This window comes from Primulina eburnea, chromosome 8 (genome assembly GCF_022965805.1).
Source record: "Primulina eburnea isolate SZY01 chromosome 8, ASM2296580v1, whole genome shotgun sequence".
NCBI classification, from domain to species: domain Eukaryota; kingdom Viridiplantae; phylum Streptophyta; class Magnoliopsida; order Lamiales; family Gesneriaceae; genus Primulina; species Primulina eburnea.
In genome coordinates this window covers 43,225,572-43,249,725 of record NC_133108.1, presented here as the reverse complement: position 1 = coordinate 43,249,725, position 24,154 = coordinate 43,225,572, and the positions used below count along the sequence as shown (strand labels likewise).

At 29.6% G+C, this 24,154-nt stretch overlaps 1 protein-coding gene across 4 annotated transcripts; it reads right to left on the bottom strand.

Annotated features, from left to right (window-relative positions):
- Positions 1–1,612: 1,612 nt before the first annotated feature.
- LOC140840034 (ubiquitin carboxyl-terminal hydrolase 8-like) lies at positions 1,613–10,048 on the bottom strand. 4 transcript variants are annotated; one of them, XM_073207116.1, is made up of 14 exons: positions 9,759–10,045; positions 8,950–9,198; positions 8,753–8,875; positions 8,443–8,584; positions 7,646–7,705; positions 7,463–7,558; positions 6,395–6,727; positions 5,922–6,062; positions 5,626–5,796; positions 4,959–5,216; positions 4,701–4,849; positions 2,884–3,432; positions 2,146–2,419; positions 1,613–1,756 (listed from the first exon to the last, which is right to left on the bottom strand). In XM_073207116.1, exons 4-14 carry the CDS (start codon positions 8,521–8,523, stop codon positions 1,619–1,621), a joined length of 2,250 nt encoding a protein of 749 aa, XP_073063217.1. In that variant the 5' UTR covers positions 8,524–8,584; positions 8,753–8,875; positions 8,950–9,198; positions 9,759–10,045; the 3' UTR covers positions 1,613–1,618. The 4 variants fall into 4 exon arrangements, with proteins under 4 accessions (XP_073063217.1, XP_073063214.1, XP_073063218.1 ...); XM_073207113.1 differs by lacking the exon at positions 8,753–8,875 and having other exon boundaries at positions 9,759–10,046; XM_073207117.1 differs by lacking the exon at positions 8,753–8,875 and having other exon boundaries at positions 8,946–9,198.
- Positions 10,049–24,154: the final 14,106 nt, after the last annotated feature.

Genomic DNA, 24,154 nt, shown 5'->3' with positions numbered 1-24,154 from the left:
ACATATATATTGGATCATTTGCTTATCACGTATCGTGCTACAAAATTAAAAAGAATATGAATCAAAATAAGTATTCTGCCATGGTCATTCTTAAAAAAAGCAAAAATTTGTGTGAGACGGTCTCACTGGTCGTATCTGTGAGACGGATCTCTTATTTGGGTCACACGTGAAAAAGTATTACTTTTATGCTAAAAGTATTACTTTATATTGTGAATATGTGTAGGGTTGACCCGTCTCACAGATTATGATCCGTGAGACGGTCTCATATGAGACTCACTCCTTAAAAAATGCATTTCAAAATATGCTCTAAATTGTGTTTATAGATAAGGTTTAGGAGATTTGCATGAAATAATCTACTTATTAGTTAATCTGTCTAAGGTGCTTATAAATTATCATGTTTCGATAAGAATAAAAATGATGGAAAATCATTTCATTTCAAGAAAACACATTGGAAAAAAAATGAGAATTGATGATGAGCGTGTAATAATTTATAATGAAAATACATTAATTAGGTAGTTGAAAATAAATATCCAAACTGGTTAGAAATATTGTAGGCAGCCCAGCCTATTAATAATAGAGGTTGCGAATCATTAAAACCAATAATAGCAAATAAAAATTACACGACTAGGCAAAACATGTGTGTTTCTTGTATTGTATTGTCCTCTGAAGTTGGTTTTTTTATGAACGAACATGAGAAATATGTGTCATTTTCGTTGTTGCAATCTTGTTTCGTACAAATGGGGATCATGACAGCCTTTTGTCTGAGCTTAACCATTGCAATCTATGTTATTAATTCTTTTTTAATCCATTTTTCATCATTGTGATTAATTAAAGAAAAAGATTTGAATGCGCACGAAAATCAAGGAACCTTCAGAACAACGTCGTCATCTTCGTCGTCGTCGTCGGTCGGGATCTGGAGATTTGAGCGATGGAGGAAGGGGAAGAAAAAGCCAGCAGCAAAGCTGACACGAACTTCAGATTGAAAACTAAGATTAAAGCATCATTTAATATTTGCTTAAATCAGTAGGAGCTTGTTTCTTCCACATCTTTCGGACGACCCTGAAATGTAGCCATGTTGTTGACCCCTAGATTTTGTCAGCAATTGTACAGATGAGCCAAATCAATATTTTTAGTTTTGAAGTTCATTAAAACAAATTAATTTAATACAAATAATGTAATATAATTCTTTATATATGTGTGTGTGTGTGTGTTTTTAAATAAATCTTTAATACCCAAAAAAATACCGGGAAAATTTCATGCTCCCAAATATATAGGGGGAAAAAGAGAGGCTATGTAATTTTAATGTATCTTTAAGAGGAGATATGTAAATTAAGTCCAACCAACCAATCATTCTATCTTTCTTCTGTCTTTTTTCACTGCAGAAGATTGAACGCACTTGCAACATATAAATATAAGCCTTAATATGATCCTATTCCCCCAAGTGTTTGTTTCACTATTATATGATGTCCTCGGGGACCTATTTCTCCCTACACTAACTTCCATTTTGCAATCTTGACAAACATTACCGAATATAACAAATATGAATGTGATTCAAGAACAAAAGAATAACACCATGGATGCCTATAGGTTAGGTGAGACCCCACTTCAAGTCAGTAAGTCACAGTCTTCTCAAGTTAGATATATCTTCGTCGACCCTTCTGTAAAATAACACATAAGCAGCCGAAGTCTTGATCTTGTCCTCAGAGATGGGAGACAGATGGCTATCGTCAAAGTCGTACCACCGATCACCACCATGCTGATATTACCGAATGGTTGGTTAGAACAGGTTCAGAAAAATAGATGAAACTAGCAAATAGGCACTGCCACAACATGATGACATGTGATAAGTGCTAAAAGTTACCTTTTTTCACCCAGAATATACTTTTCCTCATCTTACAACTCCCAACAAGATCATTACCTTTAATTTCATGACTCTAAATAGTACTACCGTATTATATTCAAACCCAAATAACTATATTTTAAAATTTAAAACTACACTCTACAAACCACTCAAAAACGATGTATTTCTAAGATGGCATCACAAACTCAACAAATCTTCTTAGCGCATTATAGTCTTAAAAGAGAAGAGATGAACTGCAAAAAGAAAACAAAAATCAATAAGTTAGAGAATGAAGGTACACTTACGTGGACAAACGCCGTGTAGTGACCGCCTCCCATACTTCCATAATGATTGCTAATAGCATAGAGAATATATCGGTTTGAAGATCGTTCACCCTTCTGATCTATATAAGCAGACATATCAAGGTCATGGATGGGGAAATCTACAAAGGTTTCCAATTTGTTCTTCAGATACCGGCTGTAGGAGAATCTTTTCAAATGAATCACCAAAATTTCTGGCAGTCTCCAGAGATCCAATTTCTTACTAGCTTGACAATGTTTTTTACACACTGGGCAGTACCTAAAAGGGCAAATGACAGATTAGAAAAATAATGAGTGAATAATAAGTAAAAACAAAAATTGCTTACTAAGCTGGAAAAGATTACAGAGAAGAAAATAAATGGATGCCAGAATGTCACATATAAATTAATTTGGACAAGAAAGATCAACTTATGTCACACTAAATGATCTACCTTAAGCAGGTCGTGAAGTATTTTATTTATGGATCTTTGCAAAAATCCACCAGATATGACAACATATCTCTAGTTTCTTTATATCCGCTTCTTCGAGGTAGCTAACATACAGCGCCACTACCAGCTAAGAGTTGCAATGAGAACTAATACCAGCAGGGAAGAATTTGCAGAACGATGTGTCCTAAGTATGATAAGATTCTTCGTATTCACCTTATTAACAAGATATGCCACACAATAAAATCTATGGAGCAAAGTGATGGATAAAAAAAGGAAACCAGAATAGCTCACTGACCACATATCTTCAGGTCCTAGAGGCTCCTCCTTGAGAAATGCTTCTAGGCATTTAAACAGAGAGATAGACTCTTGTGGTTTTTTTGTAAAGAAACCAGACTTGAAAACTTCAGGCAACAAGCTAAGAGGCTGAACACTGTAATGCTTCAGCATTGACTCTGACCAACATGCAAGCACATTCAAACGTGTGGGAATGGTCTTCAGATTCACCGGCTCTTCCATTGTAATATCTGAGTCTCTTTCTATTCCCTTTTCATCTGTTATATAAAACTGAAACTTGGTGCCACGCGTAGAATCAGGCTCTTCTGTACTAGTTGTCCCAGAAAGTTCAGTTAGTCTAGGATTTTTATTATCCTCCACTTCCACCTCAGCCGCATTATTATCTGTGCTGCCACAATTATCAATAGATTCGTCATCAGGGACCAAGAATGGAGCAATTAACTTCGTATACACTTCGAAGATTTCAGAACCAGTGGTGATGGTTTGGCGTACTACAAGAGGGAATCCAAATGCCTTCCAACTTGAGGACAGTTTCCCGAAAACAAATTTCCTGCAATAAATATTAATTAAACAGCTTAAATTTAAAAACCAAAGTACAGTCAGACGAGAAATATCGCAGAAGCAACTGTTTCTCCATGGCAAACAACTGTACCAAGTAAAAGTATAAGAAAATCCACAAAACACATTCATTGCAAGGGATTATGCAACCAGGTCAAAACTAACAATGACAATAATCTCCATGTATGACATCATATATAACTGGTAAAGGTAAGGTTCATCAAGACATTGATGTGCAATGTCCAGATGAATTTCTGACTACCAAAAAAATTTAGAAAACCAAAAGGCCAGGTGGACTCAGCTAACTATACAATTAGATTCCTTGAATGTTCAAATCCTGAGCAACAACAAAAATTAGAACATGAATAATTAAAAACTCATTTGCACCATCTATCCAGAAGTTAAAAAATAAAAACTCGTCTTTGCCAATAGATGGCCATAAATTGGCAAACCAAAAATACAGGCATATCCAACTGTACATATAAATGCAACTTGCACAGACATGTGTATTAGTATTATTATCTGCTACACTTCAAAATGAGAGGATGCCCTGACAATTAAAGCCACCAACGAGAGTATTCATTCACTTTCTCAGTTTCTGTTGAGTGCTCAGAGTTTTAATGAAGGCATGAGGCGTAGAAGTAAACCAACAATAAATTTTAAAAAAAATTAATATTGCAATTTGAATCTTATGTGCTTGTTATCAATCATCTTAACAAAAATGACTGGGAAAAGGAATACATGTAACAAGATTTCCTGGCTAATGCCATTTCAAGCAGATATCCCATCCACTGTTTACACTCTGTTGAACCACCACTGTAAACCCAAAAACCCCAAGTCATCTCTGTTAAACAATGTTTTGTTGTCCTTGCCCACCTAATTATAATCTGCGTACAATTTTTCAAGCTCAACCTGCTTATGACCTTATGCATTTCTTCAATGTGGAATAAATAGGTATGGTTCCACCTAAATCTCAGTATGGCACTTGCAAATTTATTATGTTAAAGTTAACTTATGACCTATTTTTATTCATCAATTGATGAAATAACAAATGCTCTCCATGTTAAGCAAGTCATTATTATAGAAATCACGAAATGATACAAATATTAGCTAGTTACCAGCAGAAGATGGTGATTAATGGCTGAATCAGAACTATTGTCTTGTTGATTCCACTAAATCGAGCACAAACCTTTTGCGGAAGCATGTAATATACTATACATGACAAAATATGTTACAAAGAAGAATGCAGTTTGGACTTACTCTTCTATTTTCTGGTGCATAAAGACAATCAGAGGAGCTTCCTTAGCATCCTTTGGCAGCCTATATGCTATTAGTTGATCACCATCTCTAATTAAAGATAATGAATCAGTCGGCTCCTCTAGAAATCGTATTATACGGTTGTTATATATCTGTATAAAAGTTTATTGGTCTTAGAGCTTGAAATATGAGAAGTATAAAAAGGAGAATAATAATAAAATCGCCAAAATAAATATAACATAGTGTGATAACTGTTGTTACCTCGGCAACCAAAAGCGTCTCGTCGACCCCCAACGAACATGCTGCACTTAAAGCCTGAATTAAATCTTCAAGCTTTCCATTTTTCGGTACAGAAACAGTAAATGAGGATGGCTGAGTACTGCCATCAGTTTTTACAATCGTCAATGTCATTGTCCGAGTTGTGGATGATGGCAGTGGTAATGACAAATACATGAATGGGTCAAAAGTAACAGACACCTTTCTGCAAACTGGGCATACTAATGTTGATCGATATTGACCCTGAAATGGCATCAATCAGCGGGGAGTCAGACAAGACTAGAGAAGGCATCCATAAAGACCATCAGCTACCAGAACATTCCTCTGCCTATCTCTAAGAAGTGAAAGTCAAAAGCAGCATGGTGAAAAATATAGTTTTCATGGTTAGACAAAGAATCCAAAAATGTAGCGTGATTTTACTATTAGGCTATTATCCTTAATGACAATTAACTGGATTTATGATTACTGAGACCCACAAAGAGAATAGGCATATAATTTCGGCTCAAGATCGTAATATCATTCCTTAACAAACAAGAGAGATTATTAATGAATACTCTGCATCCAAGACACATAGTTCCCTTATTTTTCAAATGAAAAGGAAATGGCCAAAAAAACTAGCAAAAGGAAGAAAACAACTGAGTTAAACACATACTTGGCACAAATCAACAATTATTGAATCATTGCGAGCCAGATGATTCTTCCAATATTCATCAGCCACTTCTTCATCTGGTCGGCCATCAGAATCCTTAGCTTCAACGTAGGGTTTGCACTTCACACGATTCAAATCTTCATGGAGTCCATCCAAAAGAAATGCTAACAGCTCCTACATTAACCAAGTGAAGCGAAAATATTATATTCTTTCCACTTTAATGGAATACGAGCTTGAGATAGTTCAGACAACAGGAATAAAAATATAAGTTTAAATTTTAACAGGGGAATAGCACAAACTTGAGAATCATGCTGATTAAAACCACTAAACTGAGGAGCGAAATGAGCAAGCTTCAATTTGAATGTTCTTGGTGCCATTGGTGTTGCTCCAGGAGTCCACAATTTCTTCAGCAGATCTCCAAAAGCTGAAGCAATCTCACCCTGTTCAAAAGAAATGATATTATTGTTTAAATAAATATAGATTTATTTATCACAAGTCATGCAAGTATGTAAAGAAAGCACAGTTGCAGCAAGACATACACGAAAAAAGTTATATCACACAACTATTACAAATGTAGAATCACCTTCTTAAATGATTCCGAAACTCAGAAGTGAAAATGCAAAGGACGACTGTGTAAGAATATTTTCCTATAAATTTCATTGACTAACAGACAATAGTGTTCAATTTGAACAATAAAACATTAATCAGAAAAAGAAACAAATTTATTCAATAGTCTGAATATAATGAAGTTCTAACAACAAAGAGAACATACATTCATGCCCAATGGATTCTCCGAATTTATTTCTCTCCTGTAATCGCCAAGAAAGTAGTCAACAAGTTTTGGTGTGTGCGCTAGACACTGAAGAGCACTGTTCATGAAACAAGTATTCCCCAGGTTTTGCAATCCAGTTAATCCCAAAGAGCCAGCTTCAAAGGAACTTCCGAAAATAGTAGAGGAATGGCGCGCAGAACTAGAACTGTTATTGATAGCACTCCCATTCATCAAAATTGAAGTACCATTAGTATACGGTGTCAAATCTTCTTTTTTAACTCCTCTATTTCTAACAGAATCTGACAAGCCATAAACTTGTAACTCGAGGAGAAGCTACATAAATTAACAGGAAAAGAAGTTAACGAACATGAAAAAAGTAACATGAGTAAAGTGTCAAGATAAACATGGGAAATTCAAGAAATCGGTTTCAAATCTATGCATTGTCAGCAAACCACATCAGTTTGAATGTAAAGTCAATGATGTTCCCTCAACCCAGTGCACTCAACCCCTACAAAATTGACAGAGATACAATAGACCTTTAATGTAACAGGTACCATCAACAAAAAAGGATCACCTAAGATAAAATTGCATGCTAGAGTATGATTAACCTTTAAATTTGCAATCACTGCCAAGAAAAACAAAAAGAAGGGTGCGCGCATAGGTTAAAAAACAGAGGCTCTCTCACCAATAATAAGTTCAGCATAAATTATTGTCTACCTAGTAGTTACTGACGCAAGAGGGAACTCAATTACAGAGTATCCAATATGTCCTTATTCATTTTCCCTTTCTTCCTAGTTTTTTTGGGGGGTAAAGGACTGGTCATTTACAAAAGTCGCGAACTATTTCCATGATGTTGAATGCGAATTTTTTCTAATCATACGCAAATTTATTGTTCCACAAATATATTCTCTTTCATCTCAGATTACATACGTTGGTCATTTACAAAAGTCGCGAACTATTTCCATGATGTTGAATGCGAATTTTTTCTAATCATACGCAAATTTATTGTTCCACAAATATATTCTCTTTCATCTCAGATTACAAACATAAGCAAGATCCGCTACTCACATCCTGGTCTGTCTGCCTCTGAGACTCTTTCGAGATCTTATTTTTGTCATTAAGGAAAAGCAGTGTCGTCTGCCCCGAAAAATCCCAAACCCATAACTGCACATAGAGCCAACCTTTAAACCCAAGAAAAAGCAAAGCTACAGAGGTCAACAAAAAATTTAAAAAGAAATAAAATGCACTTACAGGATCAGTATCTACATTGAATATCTTGCAGGCTCTTCTGAAGCACTCAACCAAATTATCCTGAAATTAAGACAAAAGGGAAACTTAACATTTAAAGCTAACGAATAACAATTAGGTGGAAAATTTAATTTCAAAGCTCTGGGAGTTGATAGAAATGGATTGATGTACACGTGGGCTGCTAATATTAAGTGATCATCAATTTAGACAAATTAATGCAGCATTAGGGCAATAGAAAAATCATTCTTTAAACTCGTTTAATATGTTAACAGTTTTACGAAACCAATAGTGTCACATAAACGACATGAAGAAAAAATCAGAAGCATAACTAAAAGAATACTAAATCCCAGAATCCAATCCAGAAATAATCTCTTGTGTATTTTATATATAAAAAAAAGGATAAAACAGCATAAGCATTGCACTTCCTAGGAGTCCTCAACATGCTTGTTGCATGATCATGCAGCTATATTTGAAATGTTTGGTTGAGATTATGGTCATGGTTAATGATGCATAAATAGAAGATATAGAGAAAATCATTTATTTTACCTCTATCCCGTCCTCTTCTATTTTTTTAGTATTACTATTTTCTCACTCCAGCAACCGGTTCTAAATGAAAATTCACCCAGGTTCATAGCTTCAAATAGAAGCTTGATTCATTTTAAGTTCGAGCAAGCATCACTCAATAATATGATTTCCTTCATAGTGAATATTTTTACAATTATGGTAACTAGATATGCAGTTAGTGTGAACTATCTTTGTCACACTGTTTTTACAAGTATGTCGTGTAAATGTTTATAAACCTTTTTGCTTATTTTGACGGAAAAAGCATTGGATTCTCTCTGAACAGAAAACCTTAGTTGTAGAGGATAGATATCCGACATATCTTCTTCTACAGCTGATGAGCTTTTGATGTTATTTGATGAAGTTCTCGAATCACTATGCCTGGACAGGAAAAAAAGTCAATTAAATAAAGTAACTTCATTTATTCCAAATGTTTAAAGGAATCATGCCGACAAAGGAAAATGTTATTCTATATAAACCCACAACTCGCGTGAAAAATGAAACCGCAATAATTTCCAAGTGCATTAGTATGGAAATTATTGATCTTACTCCAGCAGTAGACAAAGAATGTCAGGTAAGAGAGCACTTTTTTAATGTAGAAACACTTCACAAGCTTAAAACAGCAAAACTTAATCACGATAACCGGCAGATTCAGGCATGTCTCACGCCCAACTGGATTCGCATTAAGAAAGTCAAACAATGGAAATAACATAAAAACCCAGGAGTATTTCTGGAAACTTACTGACCATTTAAGTGTCTCTAGCCACATTTCGCCAGGGACCAAAGCATAGTCCCTGCCAGATACCCCAACTTCACCATTTTCCCCGCTGCGCAACAGTGAAGGGTCCTCTTTCTTAAGGTTAAATGCTATATCTGAATAGAATATATTGTTCAATATCTTCATTGCGCCGCCATAAGACGAAGCAGGGGATGCTATATACGGGATTCCCATTTTTAAATCTGATGAATAAGAGTCTTGTGCCTCCTTCCACCATCTGAAACAAACCCAAATGCAGTCACAAAAACAGTAGAAAATCACTTCTTCGAGAGCATGTTTTTGTAAAATAATCAGTTCATGGTCACCATACAACCACATCTATGACAGCAAAATTGAGAATCAACACACTCTAGGTTTCTTCAAAAATTTCACATAAACGGGGGTCAGCTGTCGAAAAAAGACTCATAATCTATCATCAATCCAAAGAGTGAGCAACATCATAGTATTTTCAGTAGTGCAATTAAATGAACATAAAAAAGGATTAACAGCCAAGAAGTAAATAATAAATCAAAATAACTAATCCAAACAGGACCGGCAAGATGATTAATCCTGCCATCAAACCGAAATCCCAGAAACAGATCAAACCCTATATTGAGAACACACAAATAAATCCAAGAAAACACTTCTTTTCTTTTACTTTCCGTCATTTCAAGTGAATTTGGTTGCAATAACAGTCACATTCTTTCAACAAATCTCAAGAATCATTTCACTTTGTCCCTTCTCCGAATCAGATTTGCCACCACACAATTCCTCCAAGAAAAAATACTAAATATATACCTGAATGGGACTAAATAAACTCTTTGGTCTTGATCAAAAGACAAGGGCTCTCCTTCTTGCTGCAAATGCGGCTCAATATTCAAACTATCAAAGGAAACTGCTGCTGGGCCATTATTATTATCACCGTTCTCCGTTTCTTTTGTGTCCATATGCATATATAGAACGAGAAAGACTCGGGTTCAGAAATGGCGGAAGCGATTTTCAGGATTGCACATCGAGAGAGAGAGAGAGAGAGAGAGGCGGATTTGCAGAGAAAAGTATTACTTACAGAAAGTAAAAATTTACTATTCTGGGATTTACTGATTCTATATTTATATTTATATGATTTTTTTATTAAATTAAATTCTTGAAATTCATTTTTCTCAGGGGAAAAAAAAAATTAAGGCAGGCTTAGAGATAGCACAGAGGTATATGCGGGAAAAGGTGCTTTACTGGCGCTGCTCTGTCTTTAATATTAACGTTGGATCTTGATATGTGACAAATTATTATTAATTATTCAAATTTCAGACAACTTATCTATCACTTGAGTGAAAATGTTGAATTTGCTAACAAATTGCGATGAAAATTCACTAAAAGACTCTAGAAAAAGTTTTAATTGAATACATGTCATATAAAATAACGAAGATTTTATACAGAAGTATTATTTTTCACAATGATTCGAGTCGATTCATATCATAATAAATATAAATTCATGAAATCGTCTCAGACAAAACTGAAATGAATTTGACTAATGATAGTAAAATATCCACTTACATCTTGATCCTATATTTTTGTATGTATGTGTTCATATCTTAATAAGATCGGACAATCAACCATTCTCAAACTCATTGGATAGAGACATAAGATTAATATCTGTAAGACAAACAAATATCTTTTTCTCTGTGTCATAAATGTAAGTTTTCTATATATACAACATTTCATAATTTTGGCCAACTGCTATACGATGAAGTTCAGGTAGAACTATTTGGGGAAAAAAATTTGCAGTCGCCCAGTATTCGTGATTATTTTTTATTATACCCTATGGTAACCGGTTAACATAAAAAGAATTTAATTATAAATTTCATAAAATTAATTAATTATTGTTAATGTTACAAATTAGCCCATAACATAACAAAAAGGGCCACGTAAAAAATACATTAAAGCCCATTTTAAAAAACGTCGGCCCATAAAGATATCCGGTCAAAAAGGCCATTGAAATCACGCTAGTTTTTTTCCTCCTTTACTTTGCACGTTGGTACAATTTTGTGTGGTACTTAATTAGCATAGTTATATTTTATTGTTCTTTCTTTGTTGGTTAATTTTCGTTCATGGCATGGTGAAATAATTGCTATATAAAATAAACTTTATTATGCCATAAATAAGTTTTCGGTGAGATCGAGCTACCTATCATGATATAGCTGTTAAAATAAACAATATCAAATGATGGTTTTCTATAAATCGCATAAATGTTTGATATCTTCTCGATCGTTGATCATCTCTTGGTATTCGATATATTATTTCTTGAATAACTTATATATCTCACCGATGATTTTAACTCTTGAAGTCGATGGTGATGTTCCAAGAAAGTAATACTTGTAACAAGAACAAGAGATTAAATTTAACAGTCGTGTGTTGTGTTCTTCTGTTTTTAATGGGCAAAAAGTCATATTTATGATTTATCTCATGTTTATGGAGAAGAGTTCAACTCGAGGTGAATGTATTTTGGTCGTGGCACATAACCTGAACGATGTACTTACCTTAATAATCAAAATAGAAACTCATTTGTTTATAGACACATATTACAACCGTTACGATCACCAGCTTACTACTAAGCAAAATTATAGATATTAGGCAAAGCGCAAATTTATTTTCTTATATTTGTGGTAGCGTAAAGTGCACTTATTTGGGTGTTAATGAGTCGTTCTATTGAGTATTAGTCCGGGGAAGGTGAGTGTCAAACCAACCAGATCAAAGTGGCATAACTTCAACAGCTTAATACACGAAACTTTTCAAGAAATCATTCATTGCAGCATTACTCTCGATCACACATGCATAACCAAACAACAACATTTACTGCATTACTGAAATTCAAGTTAACGGGAGTAACAAGTAACAACATGAGACCTAATTAAACTGGAGTAACGATTAATATTTAATAAGTTTTTATATTAAAAAAATCGCTTAGATGAACAAAAAATATATATATGATTTAAAAAAATATGTATCCAAAATGTACAAACATAAAACAAAAACAAAAAACATTAGAGGAATATCCATCGGGATATTCCTACCCTTAACCCTAAAATCTCCGAAGCAACAAATGCATGTCGTGTCGTGTTTCCATTTGCTCACGTTTATCCCAAAACTTTTCATCCATCCAAAGGAACAACAGCACACTTATTTTTTCCTATATAGCAAATATTTATATAAAAATATTTTTTATTTAATTTTATAATTAATATGTGGCTTTTGTTACCTTAGAGATCATGGGATTTTGTGATTTCATAAAGTATTTTTCGGAAGAAAAAAAAAACAATAATAAAATCTCTAAAGGACCCACTTTTAATAAATAATTAAATTTAATTTAAATATAAAAAATGTATTACGTCAACTTTTGGCACATGCTTTTCAAGAAATTGACAATAACATTTTTTTTAATGCAACAAAATACTATGTTTTAAATTGAGAAACGTGATTGGACTTTATATCTACTGTTTGAACTTTTAAATACTATATGAAATTGGTTTCCTGAAATAATATTTGATAGGACATTTGATTGCTAAGAAAATTTGAAAAATCTAAAAAATTTGTTAGTTAAATATTTTTAGAAGATGTTAAATATATATGCACGAAGATAATTTGAGAAAAAATATATATTCAATATTCTACTAGAGTTTCCAGCTATAGTTTCATATTCGATTTTTGAACTTGTTATGCCCATGCACATTCACTGTGAGCGCAATTACACTACAAGTGGTGGCGGAGTCATAAATATGATTCCGTAGGACTGAAATTTTAAATTTTAGAATCTTTTAATATTTTAAATTGATATACCCGAACTGATATCATATTATTCAAAAAATATATAGATTTTAAAAAAATGGGTGGCGGAACCACTAATATGGTTTTGCCGGACTGAAATTTTAAATTTTAAAATATTTTAATATTTTAAATTGATATATCCGAACTAATATTATATTATTCTAAAATTATACAAAATTTATATATAAATTTTTTAAAAAAATGGGCCACCCATGTATGTGGCTCCGCCACTGACTACAAGGCGTGTATAAGTGATGATCATTAACCTTTTTACTTGTTTTTTTAATAAATGTTTTTTTTGTAATTATAGTGATTTTAAATATTATAAGTTAAATTATTACCATGAAAATCTGAAAAATAGTTATCAGAAAAAATTAATAAATAATAAATTAGTTGTTACAAACACTTTTATGTGAAATAGATCGGAAAAAATAACATAGATTTAGAGATGCGTTTCGCTGTAAGTAGTATAATGCGGATACACGACACAAAAATTCAACTGCTATAACAAAAAAAACATAATACCGTATCAGATCGAAAATCATATATCGAATATAAATTAGAGTTTTTTTTTAACTCAATTAGGCAATGCGTCTGACCATATGAAATTGGAATGGTGGTTACACCAAGCATTCCACATTCTCAAAGTTGTGAATCACTTCATCCCTTTACAATGTTGAGCTAGCACCCAAAATAATACAATAAAAATTTGAAAATGACTTTATTATTTTGACACTTTCAATATAAAGCATATGAATTTCAATTGTGTGGTATGCGCGTGTCTATATATATATAAGATATTGATTGTTTGTCTCGTGAGATGAGATAATTAAGGATGTTTAGTAAATATATGATAAATCTGTATAAATGGTTGATATAATGATTTATGGTTTTAATTTGTAGAACTTGAGGTATGTTCGATGAATCAATATTGTGTAAGCAATTAATATATGATCATTGCGTTTCATTCGATCAATATCGATTAGCACTTAGCCTAGGGGTTGGTTTCAAAGAACAAATATGTAAACTTTTCCCGATTTGTCAAATAAAATTTATAGAGTATGATACCCAGGGCCCGGAGCTACTGTCGCTCAAAGTAAGCACGACAAAAATTGAATATATTTCCACTTTAGTCTCACGTACGTTTCTAAATAAATTAATATTTATTAAAAAAAGACAAAAAAAAGTTAGCTGACAGCGTTGATATATAATTATTTTAGATACCTACATTATAACCAAGTCATATGCTACTAATTAAGGAAATTTATCTTGTTAAAAAAAGGAAATTTTAAAACTTTTTTTTTCCATTGTAATACCATAAGAACTTAATTAATCATGTATTAATAAAATCATCATCTAATTAATAAAAGAATTATAGTTAGGTGATAAAATAAAATAAATATTCATCGATCATATTGCAAAAACATATATACATTAAAAAAAATTTCCAAAAAACAAAATTTAATTTCACTTATAATTAAAAAGGATTATAAATTTTCACTAACTAGTAGTGCAAGTTGTAAAAAGAATTAAAGTCCGAAGAAGTATTGGAAAGTTGGAATTAATTTTTTATATATATGCTTAAAGCTGGTGCGTCATATTGGCCATGCAGAACCATATGCTTACTTTTTGTTTACATGAATATAAAATAACTATTCTATTAATTAGTTCTTGTTATATTATATATCGACAAATAAAATATGTTAAAACAATAAAAATTAAAAGTCATATTCATGATACTATCAATTTGTTCGAGAATGTGAGATATATGGAGATATTTTTGTTGTCTATATAGAACTGATCAAAACGTGATATCGATTATGTTTTCAAAAATGTATTATTTGAAAACATTGGGCTTTAAAATTAGTGAGAATACATTTGCAAAATGACTGGTTGCTATACCGGAGAGTAGACAGTCTACAAATAGTAGAATTTCGCGAATCACAAAGAAAAAAAAATAAACAAACAAACAAACTATTACATTACATTTATATTATATAAGAAATTTGGACTTTTGAGTTTTGGATTATTAAAAAAAAATTAGTTCTCATCTATAGGAAAGTTGCTATTATTACATAAGTTTTACCCAAATATCTTATAAGATACACAAAAAAGATGGTAATTTTCCAAGAAAAATATTTATAGAAATTAATATTATTTTTAACAAATTAATATGACCGTATATTCTCTTTCATAGTTTGAGTACTCTGGGTATGAATCAAGAACAAGTCTCTTGTGAGACGGTCTCACAAATTTTTATCTGTGAGACGGGTCAACCCTACTAATATTCACAATAAAATTAATACTATTAGCATAAAAAGTAATATTTTTTCATGGATGACCTAAATAAGATATCCATATCACAAAATACGATCCGTGAGACCGTCTCTTACAAATTTTTGTCGTGAAATCAAAGCAAATTATGTTTAAAGAACATTATCCATCTCTTTAATTACCCTTTTGTCCCATTATGGAAAGCCAAAAAATTTAGAGGGATTTGGTTCCAATTGAAAGGAAAACACCAAGAAAAGTGTGCTTCAAAAGTTTCCCATTGGGAATTTGGCAAAAACTTGTGTGAGACGGTCTCACGGGTCGTATTTGTGAGCCGGATCTCTTATTTGAGTCACCCATGAAAAAGTATTACTTTTTATGCTAAGAGTATTACTTTTTATTGTGAATATGGGTAGGGTTGACGCGTCTCACGGATTATGACCCGTGAGATGGCCTCACATGAGACTCACTCTGGGAATTTTATGATGGTGAAATTATTCATATTTGTGTTTATATAATACATAAAATCACATAATTTCATTAGAAAAACTAAAATCGAGCTCTCATTTTATATTAGTCTTTCTGCTTCAATAATTTTGAAAATGTTATATTTAGAATTAAGATTATTTCTTTTGACATATAGATTTGAAAATTTGTATTTCAAATCATTCCAATAGATTAATTAGAGTTTTGAAAAAAACATTATTAGGTTTTTTTTAAATAAAAAAACCTTAAAATTGAAGTTGAATGACTGAAAATCAGTATATTTGAAAACAATCCAAAAATTATTTGAGTAGATTTACAGTAAATAGCAAGTATATTAAATTATTCCATTCAAACGTAATATTAATATAATGATTATGATGGATTTGATAAAAGTGACTTTATCATCACTTACCTTTGTTTAAATGAAAAAATTAATCAAAAAGTTAAAAGTACTAAGTTTTCTTGTCGATATATTACACAACTGAATATGCTTAATGTTTAATAAAAATTTATAGTTGATGATAACAAACAACTCAAAATATCTAAATTTTATAGTAATTCAAGTGTTATTCTACGATCGTTTTTATCAGTAAAGACAAGAGTTATTATTTCTCGATATATATATGTTTTCCAAAACTATTTTGTAAAAAAATATCTCAAAATAATAAAATTAAAGAAACATAAAAAGGAATGATATTCGAGGCCAATAGCTTTTGCAAAGCTTTTTAAAGAAAGGATCGAGCACTTACCTTTGTTATTCTTTGGTCACTTTCAATTTGCCATTATTGGACCGATTGGATGATGAGTTTTATTATTTATTTTATTATTTATTGGCACAGAAAGAAAGACAAAAGGAAAAAAAATTGTTAAAAAAGATATGTAATGTCAGTATATGTTATCATTTTCCCTCCTTTTTCTTATATTATTATAAAATAATAGTAATAATTTAATTAATAAAACATTTATAGCCATGAAAATTACGAATCAGATTCTGCCACGTGTCCATCGTTAATGGCGCACGTTTTGTTTTGTCGATACGTGACTGAGAAACTCGGAAAATTCGACCCTACCCCTGCAGGCAGTGCTTGCAGGGGTAGATCCAAGGGCCAGAAAAAATTCTGGCCCATTTTTTTTTATTTTTTATTTTCCCCCCTCCCCATGAAGTGAATTTTGGGACCTTGATATGGTGTGGGGGCACTGCCCCCACACCCAGCGTCGACTTTACCGAGAAACTCCCTGTTTTCTGACCAAATTATCGTTTTTTTCTCCTTTTTCTCGCCATTTCCCCGGTAGCATGGAAGGACCAACCAGGGGAGGAGACAACTTTACAAAATTAAGAATTATATAGTCGTCACATGATGTATGCATATAAAATCTAAAATAAGTGTAAGTAATATACGTGACCAATTTTAATTAGTGACATCTAGATGCTAGAGATTTGTTCGGTATTTATGATAAATACATTTAGTAGAAACCACTTAACGATCGCCGCTCGAATTTGACTTCATTTCAATAGAATTCTCCGAGGAATGAATCACGAAGATTTGAATGTCTGTGCTCCATCAACAATTGAAAATCTCAGAGTCTGAATAAAATAACTGACATGACAGAATGTTGTCTGACAGCTTGTTGCAACATAGAATCCGACCCAAAATTAACCATTTCGTTTATTGCTCCTTAACTTGGCACCATGCAAGAAGTAACGAGAACTCACAATGTCTAAGTAAATTCAAGCAACAAACTCACTTGGAAAGATTTGAAACTAAAAGTTTGCCGACCTCCCTCGATCAATTTTTTCCGTACTCGTCGCATATGGTCACGCTCGACAACAATTTTCGAAATGAACGAGAACTCATATCTATTTCTATTATTATATATAAATATGTGACTTTATATGTGAATTTCCCATTTACCCCTTATTAATTACTTGTGTTACATTAATTTCTTATTTAAATTTGTCTTTTTTTCCCCCTCCTTATTAATTACCCCTTTATTAATTACTTGTGTTACATTAATTTTTTATTTACATTTGTCTTTTTTTATCTCCTTATTAATTACTTGTTTTACAATGTGCTTTCCCACTTATTTATCTTATTAAGTGAGTGTCTTTTTTTCCTCCTTATTCATATTTTAAATATGCGTGATTATTAATATTTAATTTTTTATGTCTACACACATTATAATATTTTATTTTTATCCGATGATATCTTTTCAGTGTCTTTTTTCCTTCCTTATTCATATTTTAAATATGTGTGATTATTAATATTTAATTTTTTTATATCTACACACATTATAATGTTTTATTTTTATCCAATGATATATTTTCATTATGTGAATTAGTATTTGAGGTTTTTTGTGCCTACCCACATTATAATATATTATTTTTAATCCAATGATTTAGATTTTTAATGCACTTTAATTTCTTATTTAAATTTGTCTTTTTTTTCTCTCCTTATTAATAACTTGTTTTACAATGTGCATTCTCACTTATCTCCTTATTAATTGAGTGTATGTTTTTCCTCCTTATTCATTTTTTAAACATATGTGATTGTTAATATTTAATTTTTTTATGTCTACACACATTATAATATGTTATTTTTATTCTATGACATCTTTTCATTATGTGAATAGGTATGTAGTTTTTTTTTGTGCCTACCCACATTCTAATATGTTATTTTTAATACAATTATTTAGATTTTTTATTTATCTTTTCATTATGTAAATTAAATTAATTAAAGTTTAAAAATAACTCATTATCGTTTGTGACGTAGACTATAACTTATGCGTTTAAAAAAATATTTTTAGCAAAGGTTTATATTAAAAAATATTTTAACAAAATATGGTCAAAAAATTTATTATGATATAATTTTTTTATAAAAATATTTTTAAATTTTTAAATCTATTTACTTGTGACAATTCGTTATAATTTATGTGTTTAATTAAATTTTTTTGCAACCGAAATTTTTTTACGGTTTATATTTATAAATTATTTAAAGAAAACATGTAAAAGATCATTGTGATTTGAGCCGTCGATTTGGGTTGAAATTTTGTCGACTCATTTAAAGGTGAGCCTAAATGAGCTCGCACGAGTTTATATTAAATATCTATATATCTAATATTATCGATTTTGAATCATGAATTATTGATATAAAATGGAAAATATCATTTTGATTTTAAAATTGTGATATTACTGTGTTGTCTAAAAATTGTGGGTTGTCGAGACATTTTGGCAGTCACTCAAGAGTGCCAAAGTTGACATTTGAGTTTTATTTTTGGATTCCTGACAATATGTTCGTCAACATATTATTTTTAAGTTCGTTTTATCATTATCGTGAGGAGTAAATTTGTTTATTACAATAAATAAATATTATCATCTCTTTAAATTAATATTCACTTTCATGTATGTGTCTTGGTAAAATGAGGAACAATAAATTCAAGAAAATGAATACACAAAAGTCTGGGGCGAAACCAACATTATATGGTAGCGGGAATTAATATATATTTTTTTGTGAATTTATCGATGTTAAGACGATGTATAACAAATCTTATATCATAATATATAAAATTTCAAACTTATAAATGAAATAAATCGAACATATATGAAATATATAAAATTTTACATATACGATCAAGTAATTATTTATAATTGTATTTTATTATACAAGAGTTCTTGTCAAACTCAGTGATTGTGGATCTAACATCTATTAAATCAGCAAACTAAAGAGCGAGTTAATTAAACTAATCGATTAACCATATATTCTTGAATTTCTTAATTAATTTTTTATCTTGATAATTTGTTTCATTTAATATTTTAAGATACCGTCACTATAACTAAAGACATATTTTTTTTAAAATGTTCATGAAGACTCAATCACTAACTCATATGGAAAAACATTTATCTATATATTGTATTGAAAATATTCTAATTAATTCAGCGCATGTGCTGAAAATTTTATAATTAATTAAGAAAAATTCATTTACAATAATCATATTTAATCTTTTTAGACTAACATCATTTATTTCATAAGATATACATCGCAATTATTTATTTATATGTTAATCTTTAAATCTGAATTATGATGTCTATTGTTTTTCTAAAAGTTCTTAAATAATGATTTAATACATTTATTCAACACTTCAATATTAACATTATAAAATATATTAAGTTTATATTGTATGTGTGCAATATTTCTGATCATGATTATAAAAATTCAAAAAAAATATCTAAAAATGAATGAGGTAGAATATAAAAAATTACACAATTAATCAAAAGAGAGAAAATAAAAACTAAATAATTGTCTATTACATAATAAACTACTAATACCGACTTCTAAAGATTGAAGTCGATGAGAGTGGAAGCACTATGTACTTAAAAATAAAAAGCTAATGCTTGAATGAGTCATACTGCAAAGTTAGTGAAGTAAAAACGAAGGACAAAATGAGTTAATAAAAATATTATAACGGGCTAACTTGAATGAATCTCGTATATATAAGTATCTCACTTGGTCCCACCTTATGTTTTGTCACTGTACAAAGCGAAAGTTCATCAGTATTCTACATTTTCTTATTTTTCTCTTGATTTCAAATTTAATTTCATCATCTATTGATCTTTAGAGATATATTAGAATTTTTTCTAAACATCTAATCTTAAATTTGATCAATTAAAAAAATAATTATTATACTTTGCATATAATAATAAATAGATTAATATATTTGAAGATAGAAAAAGTAACGGATTGAGAAGAATAAAAAATGATGTTAGAATTAATACTATAATTATCTAATTTCGATATTAAATTTAACATCTTACATTCGAAAATATGTTTATTGAGGTAAAGACTATGATGATAAACTAAAAACAATATTTTATTTATCATTGTAATGTAATCATAATATGATCATTATTCGGAATCAGAAACTGATGTACTTTGACTTTTTAATTAAATTGTATAAACAATTCTTTCATTATTTTTAGTGGATATACATGTTAAATTTATTAAAATTAAATAATAGAATTTAATGATGAATATGAATGTATTAATTCAACTTTCAATTTGGGTTTTGGGATTTTTTGAACATGCTATATATATATATATATATATATATATATATATATATATTTTTTTTTTCCTGATTTTTCGTTTATTTTAAATATAAATTTTCAAATAGATGAAAAATGATTTTTGTTCTCTATTACTTATGTAGAATATCAAGTATATATTCTACTCAAATGTCTTATAAATTCATATGATTTAGTAAAAGGTTATTTGCATAAACCTATTTGTTGGATACAATAATTGATCATGTTGGGTAGAGTAATTGAAATTTTGCGCTTGAGTTGTTGTACTATTTAAATGATTTGATTTGCACTGTTACCATAATCTATAGGTTTTGATAAAACAGTAAACGCTTGAGCCAACAATTGGTATCAGAGCCAAGATCGCGACTTTGATTTTCATTGATTGCAATTGATGCAATTATTAGGAGATAGATTGTTGGGTACAATAATTGTCCACGATGGATAGGCACTTGAGCTGTTATACGATTTAAAGATTTGACTTGCATCGTTAGTATCAGTTATAGCTTTTGGTAAAACGACAAACGCTCGATCCTACATTATTCAATTGTAAAGCTAGCAGAAACATGTTGCATCAATTTTTTGTTTTGAATTGGTCCCTTACATGTTACTCGATTTTTAAATTTAGAAGCATTCTACAGTTTTCAAATATTATTATATATTGAATTATAATAAATCCATTTCAAATTGGATAAATATAGAATAAAAATCATGTAAATATTATTAACAAAAACATTTATATGAAATACTGGCTTGGTCGATAATCAAAATAAGAAATAAACAAATTTTGATCTTTGAGTGAGAAATAAGATGTTTAAAGAAAGTTATAATTGACACAATGAAATAGTGCACTTACATGCATTTGTCACTGTATTTTGCAACTAAAATGTCAAAAATGTTTCCACATATTATTTTTATATCATATTTAAAATAATTATGAATCCTGATTTTTATTATTTTGAGTTGACCTTTGTTACGAAAAATCATTGTGAATAAATTGTTGAAAATTCTTATATCTATGTATATCACATATTAATATATCAACCTAAGTTCAGGTATTAAAAAACTACAAAATGAACTTATTCATCTTCAATGTACACAAATTATATTGTAAATATATATGACAATTAAGACAATGAAGTAGAATATATATATATGTTCACATATAACAAAATATATAGACAAGAAAAACAATAAAAAATATTTTTCTAGATATAAATATTTTTTAATAACTTTTTACATTGAGTTAGAGAAGATAAAAGAGAAAAAATATTAACTCTTTTGGGTTACACAAAAAATAGAAATGGAAGAAGTGTTTGTCATACAATGAATTAATTTTTCAAATTAAATGTATACTATAAAGTTATATTTACTACTCAAACCTTATAAATGCAATGAATTTTTCTCAAGATAAGGGTACACAAATGATCCCGTAAAGATATTTAAACAATTAAAAAAATTAAATATATTATTTTTCTGGATGTAATACCAATATGACATTAGTAATTTAATTGTGCTAATTATACTTATGAGTTAATATGAAATATTAAAATAAGTATAATAAGAGTCAGTAAAAAGATGATTTATTGTAAAAAAATATCATTATTATAAATTACAAACAAATGACAACATTTAATCAATATTTTTTTAAATCGGTCCATCAGTATTTTTTATTTGATAATAAATTATTATAATAATATGTAGTTTATAAGTTATCAAGTATAATTGGGTGTATTCAATTCAGTGTTTTGATGACTTTTAATGACTTTTTTAAATGATAGACTTTTATGGATTTGATAAATTTTTATTGATTTTTATAGAATCTCACATATTTATAAACAGATTTATGTAGACTTTTTTGCAAGATTTTTATAGACTTTTGTGGATTTTTTTTTTATAAAATTTTATAAATTTTGTACTTAACTATAACATGTGATTTTTTTATTGATTTCTTTGAACCAATAATTAATTGACATATATATTATATTCAGTTTGAAATTATTTTCAATATTTATATTAATAAATAAATTTACTTATTTAAAAGTTAAATCGTTTAATCCTTACATGTGTATATGTGTGGGTTTATATGCATGTTTGTAAATTTTTTAAAATACATCAATTAATTAACATGTAACATTCTTTTTAAATTGATATATTACATGTGAAAATAATATTATTTATTATTGTGTGAATATAATTTTGTATAAAAATATTATAGCTTACATATTAATTGAAAATACTAAAATGAATTTAAAAAATCATGGTTGTTACCAGACTATTTAATTATTAAGTATTAAGCAAAATTTTTTTGATCATCTTTTATTATTATTGAATATTACATTAATTTGTATAAATCATAAATTAAAACTCACAAAATCAATTCTATAATTCAAAATTTCCCGTGAACAATCAGCCAAAAAATGAAAATTTTAAAAAGGAAAGATGAAAATATATATAGAGATACACTTCGGAAATTTGAGAGAATGATAGAAATAGATGAGAGGAGAGAAGATAGGAAGATATGTGATGTGAAGCGACGGAGAAAAATAATTAGCTTGTGTATGAGTTAGAAGTTTTAAAAATCCATTCAAATCTTTGGGGTGAACCAAATACAATATTTTACAATTTTTAGTTGTACCTTAGGCTTTAAAACGTTTGTCAATGAATTCCATGGAGTTATTAAAAGTCCATGGAAAATTTGAATACCTATAGACTTTTATAGAGTTTATAAAAGTCAATGTTGAATACCACTTGACTTTTTAAAACTCCATGAAAGTCTATTTTGAATACCACTAGACTTCTATAGAGTATGCAAAAGTCTTGATTGAATACCTCTAGATTTTTACAATCTACAAAAGTCATTAAAAGTCAATAAATTTCCCAAGTTGAACACACCCACCGTGTCCAATAAATTAAAGGTAACTAGGAAATTAAAAGTATCTGGTAGATATTATTGATAATTTACATGAAAGAGAATAATAATCAAATAACATTGTAAATAAAAAAAATTGCAGATCATTGATTGTCAAAAAAGATTTGTAATAATTGAATATTTTAATAAAATATATGCATTATTGAGAGAATATGACAACTAACAAAAAAAAAAACAATATGATAAAAAATATATAAAAAAATTTTAGTAGTCTAATTTTTTTTAAAATTAAGAAAAATGTTTTTTTCCTAATTAGTTACATATGCTAATTAACACGATTGTCAAAATTTACAATACTATTATCATTACTTTTTGTTGAGTTAACTAATTTTATTTCAAATTATAATTATTTCAACATATGTTTTCTACGTGCAACGCACGTACATTATTTCTAGTATATAGATAAATACATCGTATCCAAGATATAATAAATCTTTTCAAAATCATATCTTCAAAATAATACATTCCAATCTCTCTATTATATCTTCAACAAATATTCAAAATAATATTTTCTTCAAACATCTTCGTATCTTCGAAATCTCAATCGATATTTTTTAATTTTCATGACAAAATAAGTCAAAAAAATTAACTCAGCCAAAATGAGTAAGT

Bases quoted from the DNA above. Each gene is read 5' to 3' on its own strand.
- LOC140840034 (XM_073207113.1), bottom strand. From the start codon at position 9,913: ATGCATATGGACACAAAAGAAACGGAGAACGGTGATAATAATAATGGC. The intron at 4,850-4,958 runs GTAACAACAGTT...ACTTTTATACAG, and splicing joins AGACGCTTTTGGTTGCCGAG to ATATATAACAACCGTATAAT. The intron at 1,757-2,145 runs GTAAGTGTACCT...CGGTAATATCAG, and splicing joins ACTACACGGCGTTTGTCCAC to CATGGTGGTGATCGGTGGTA.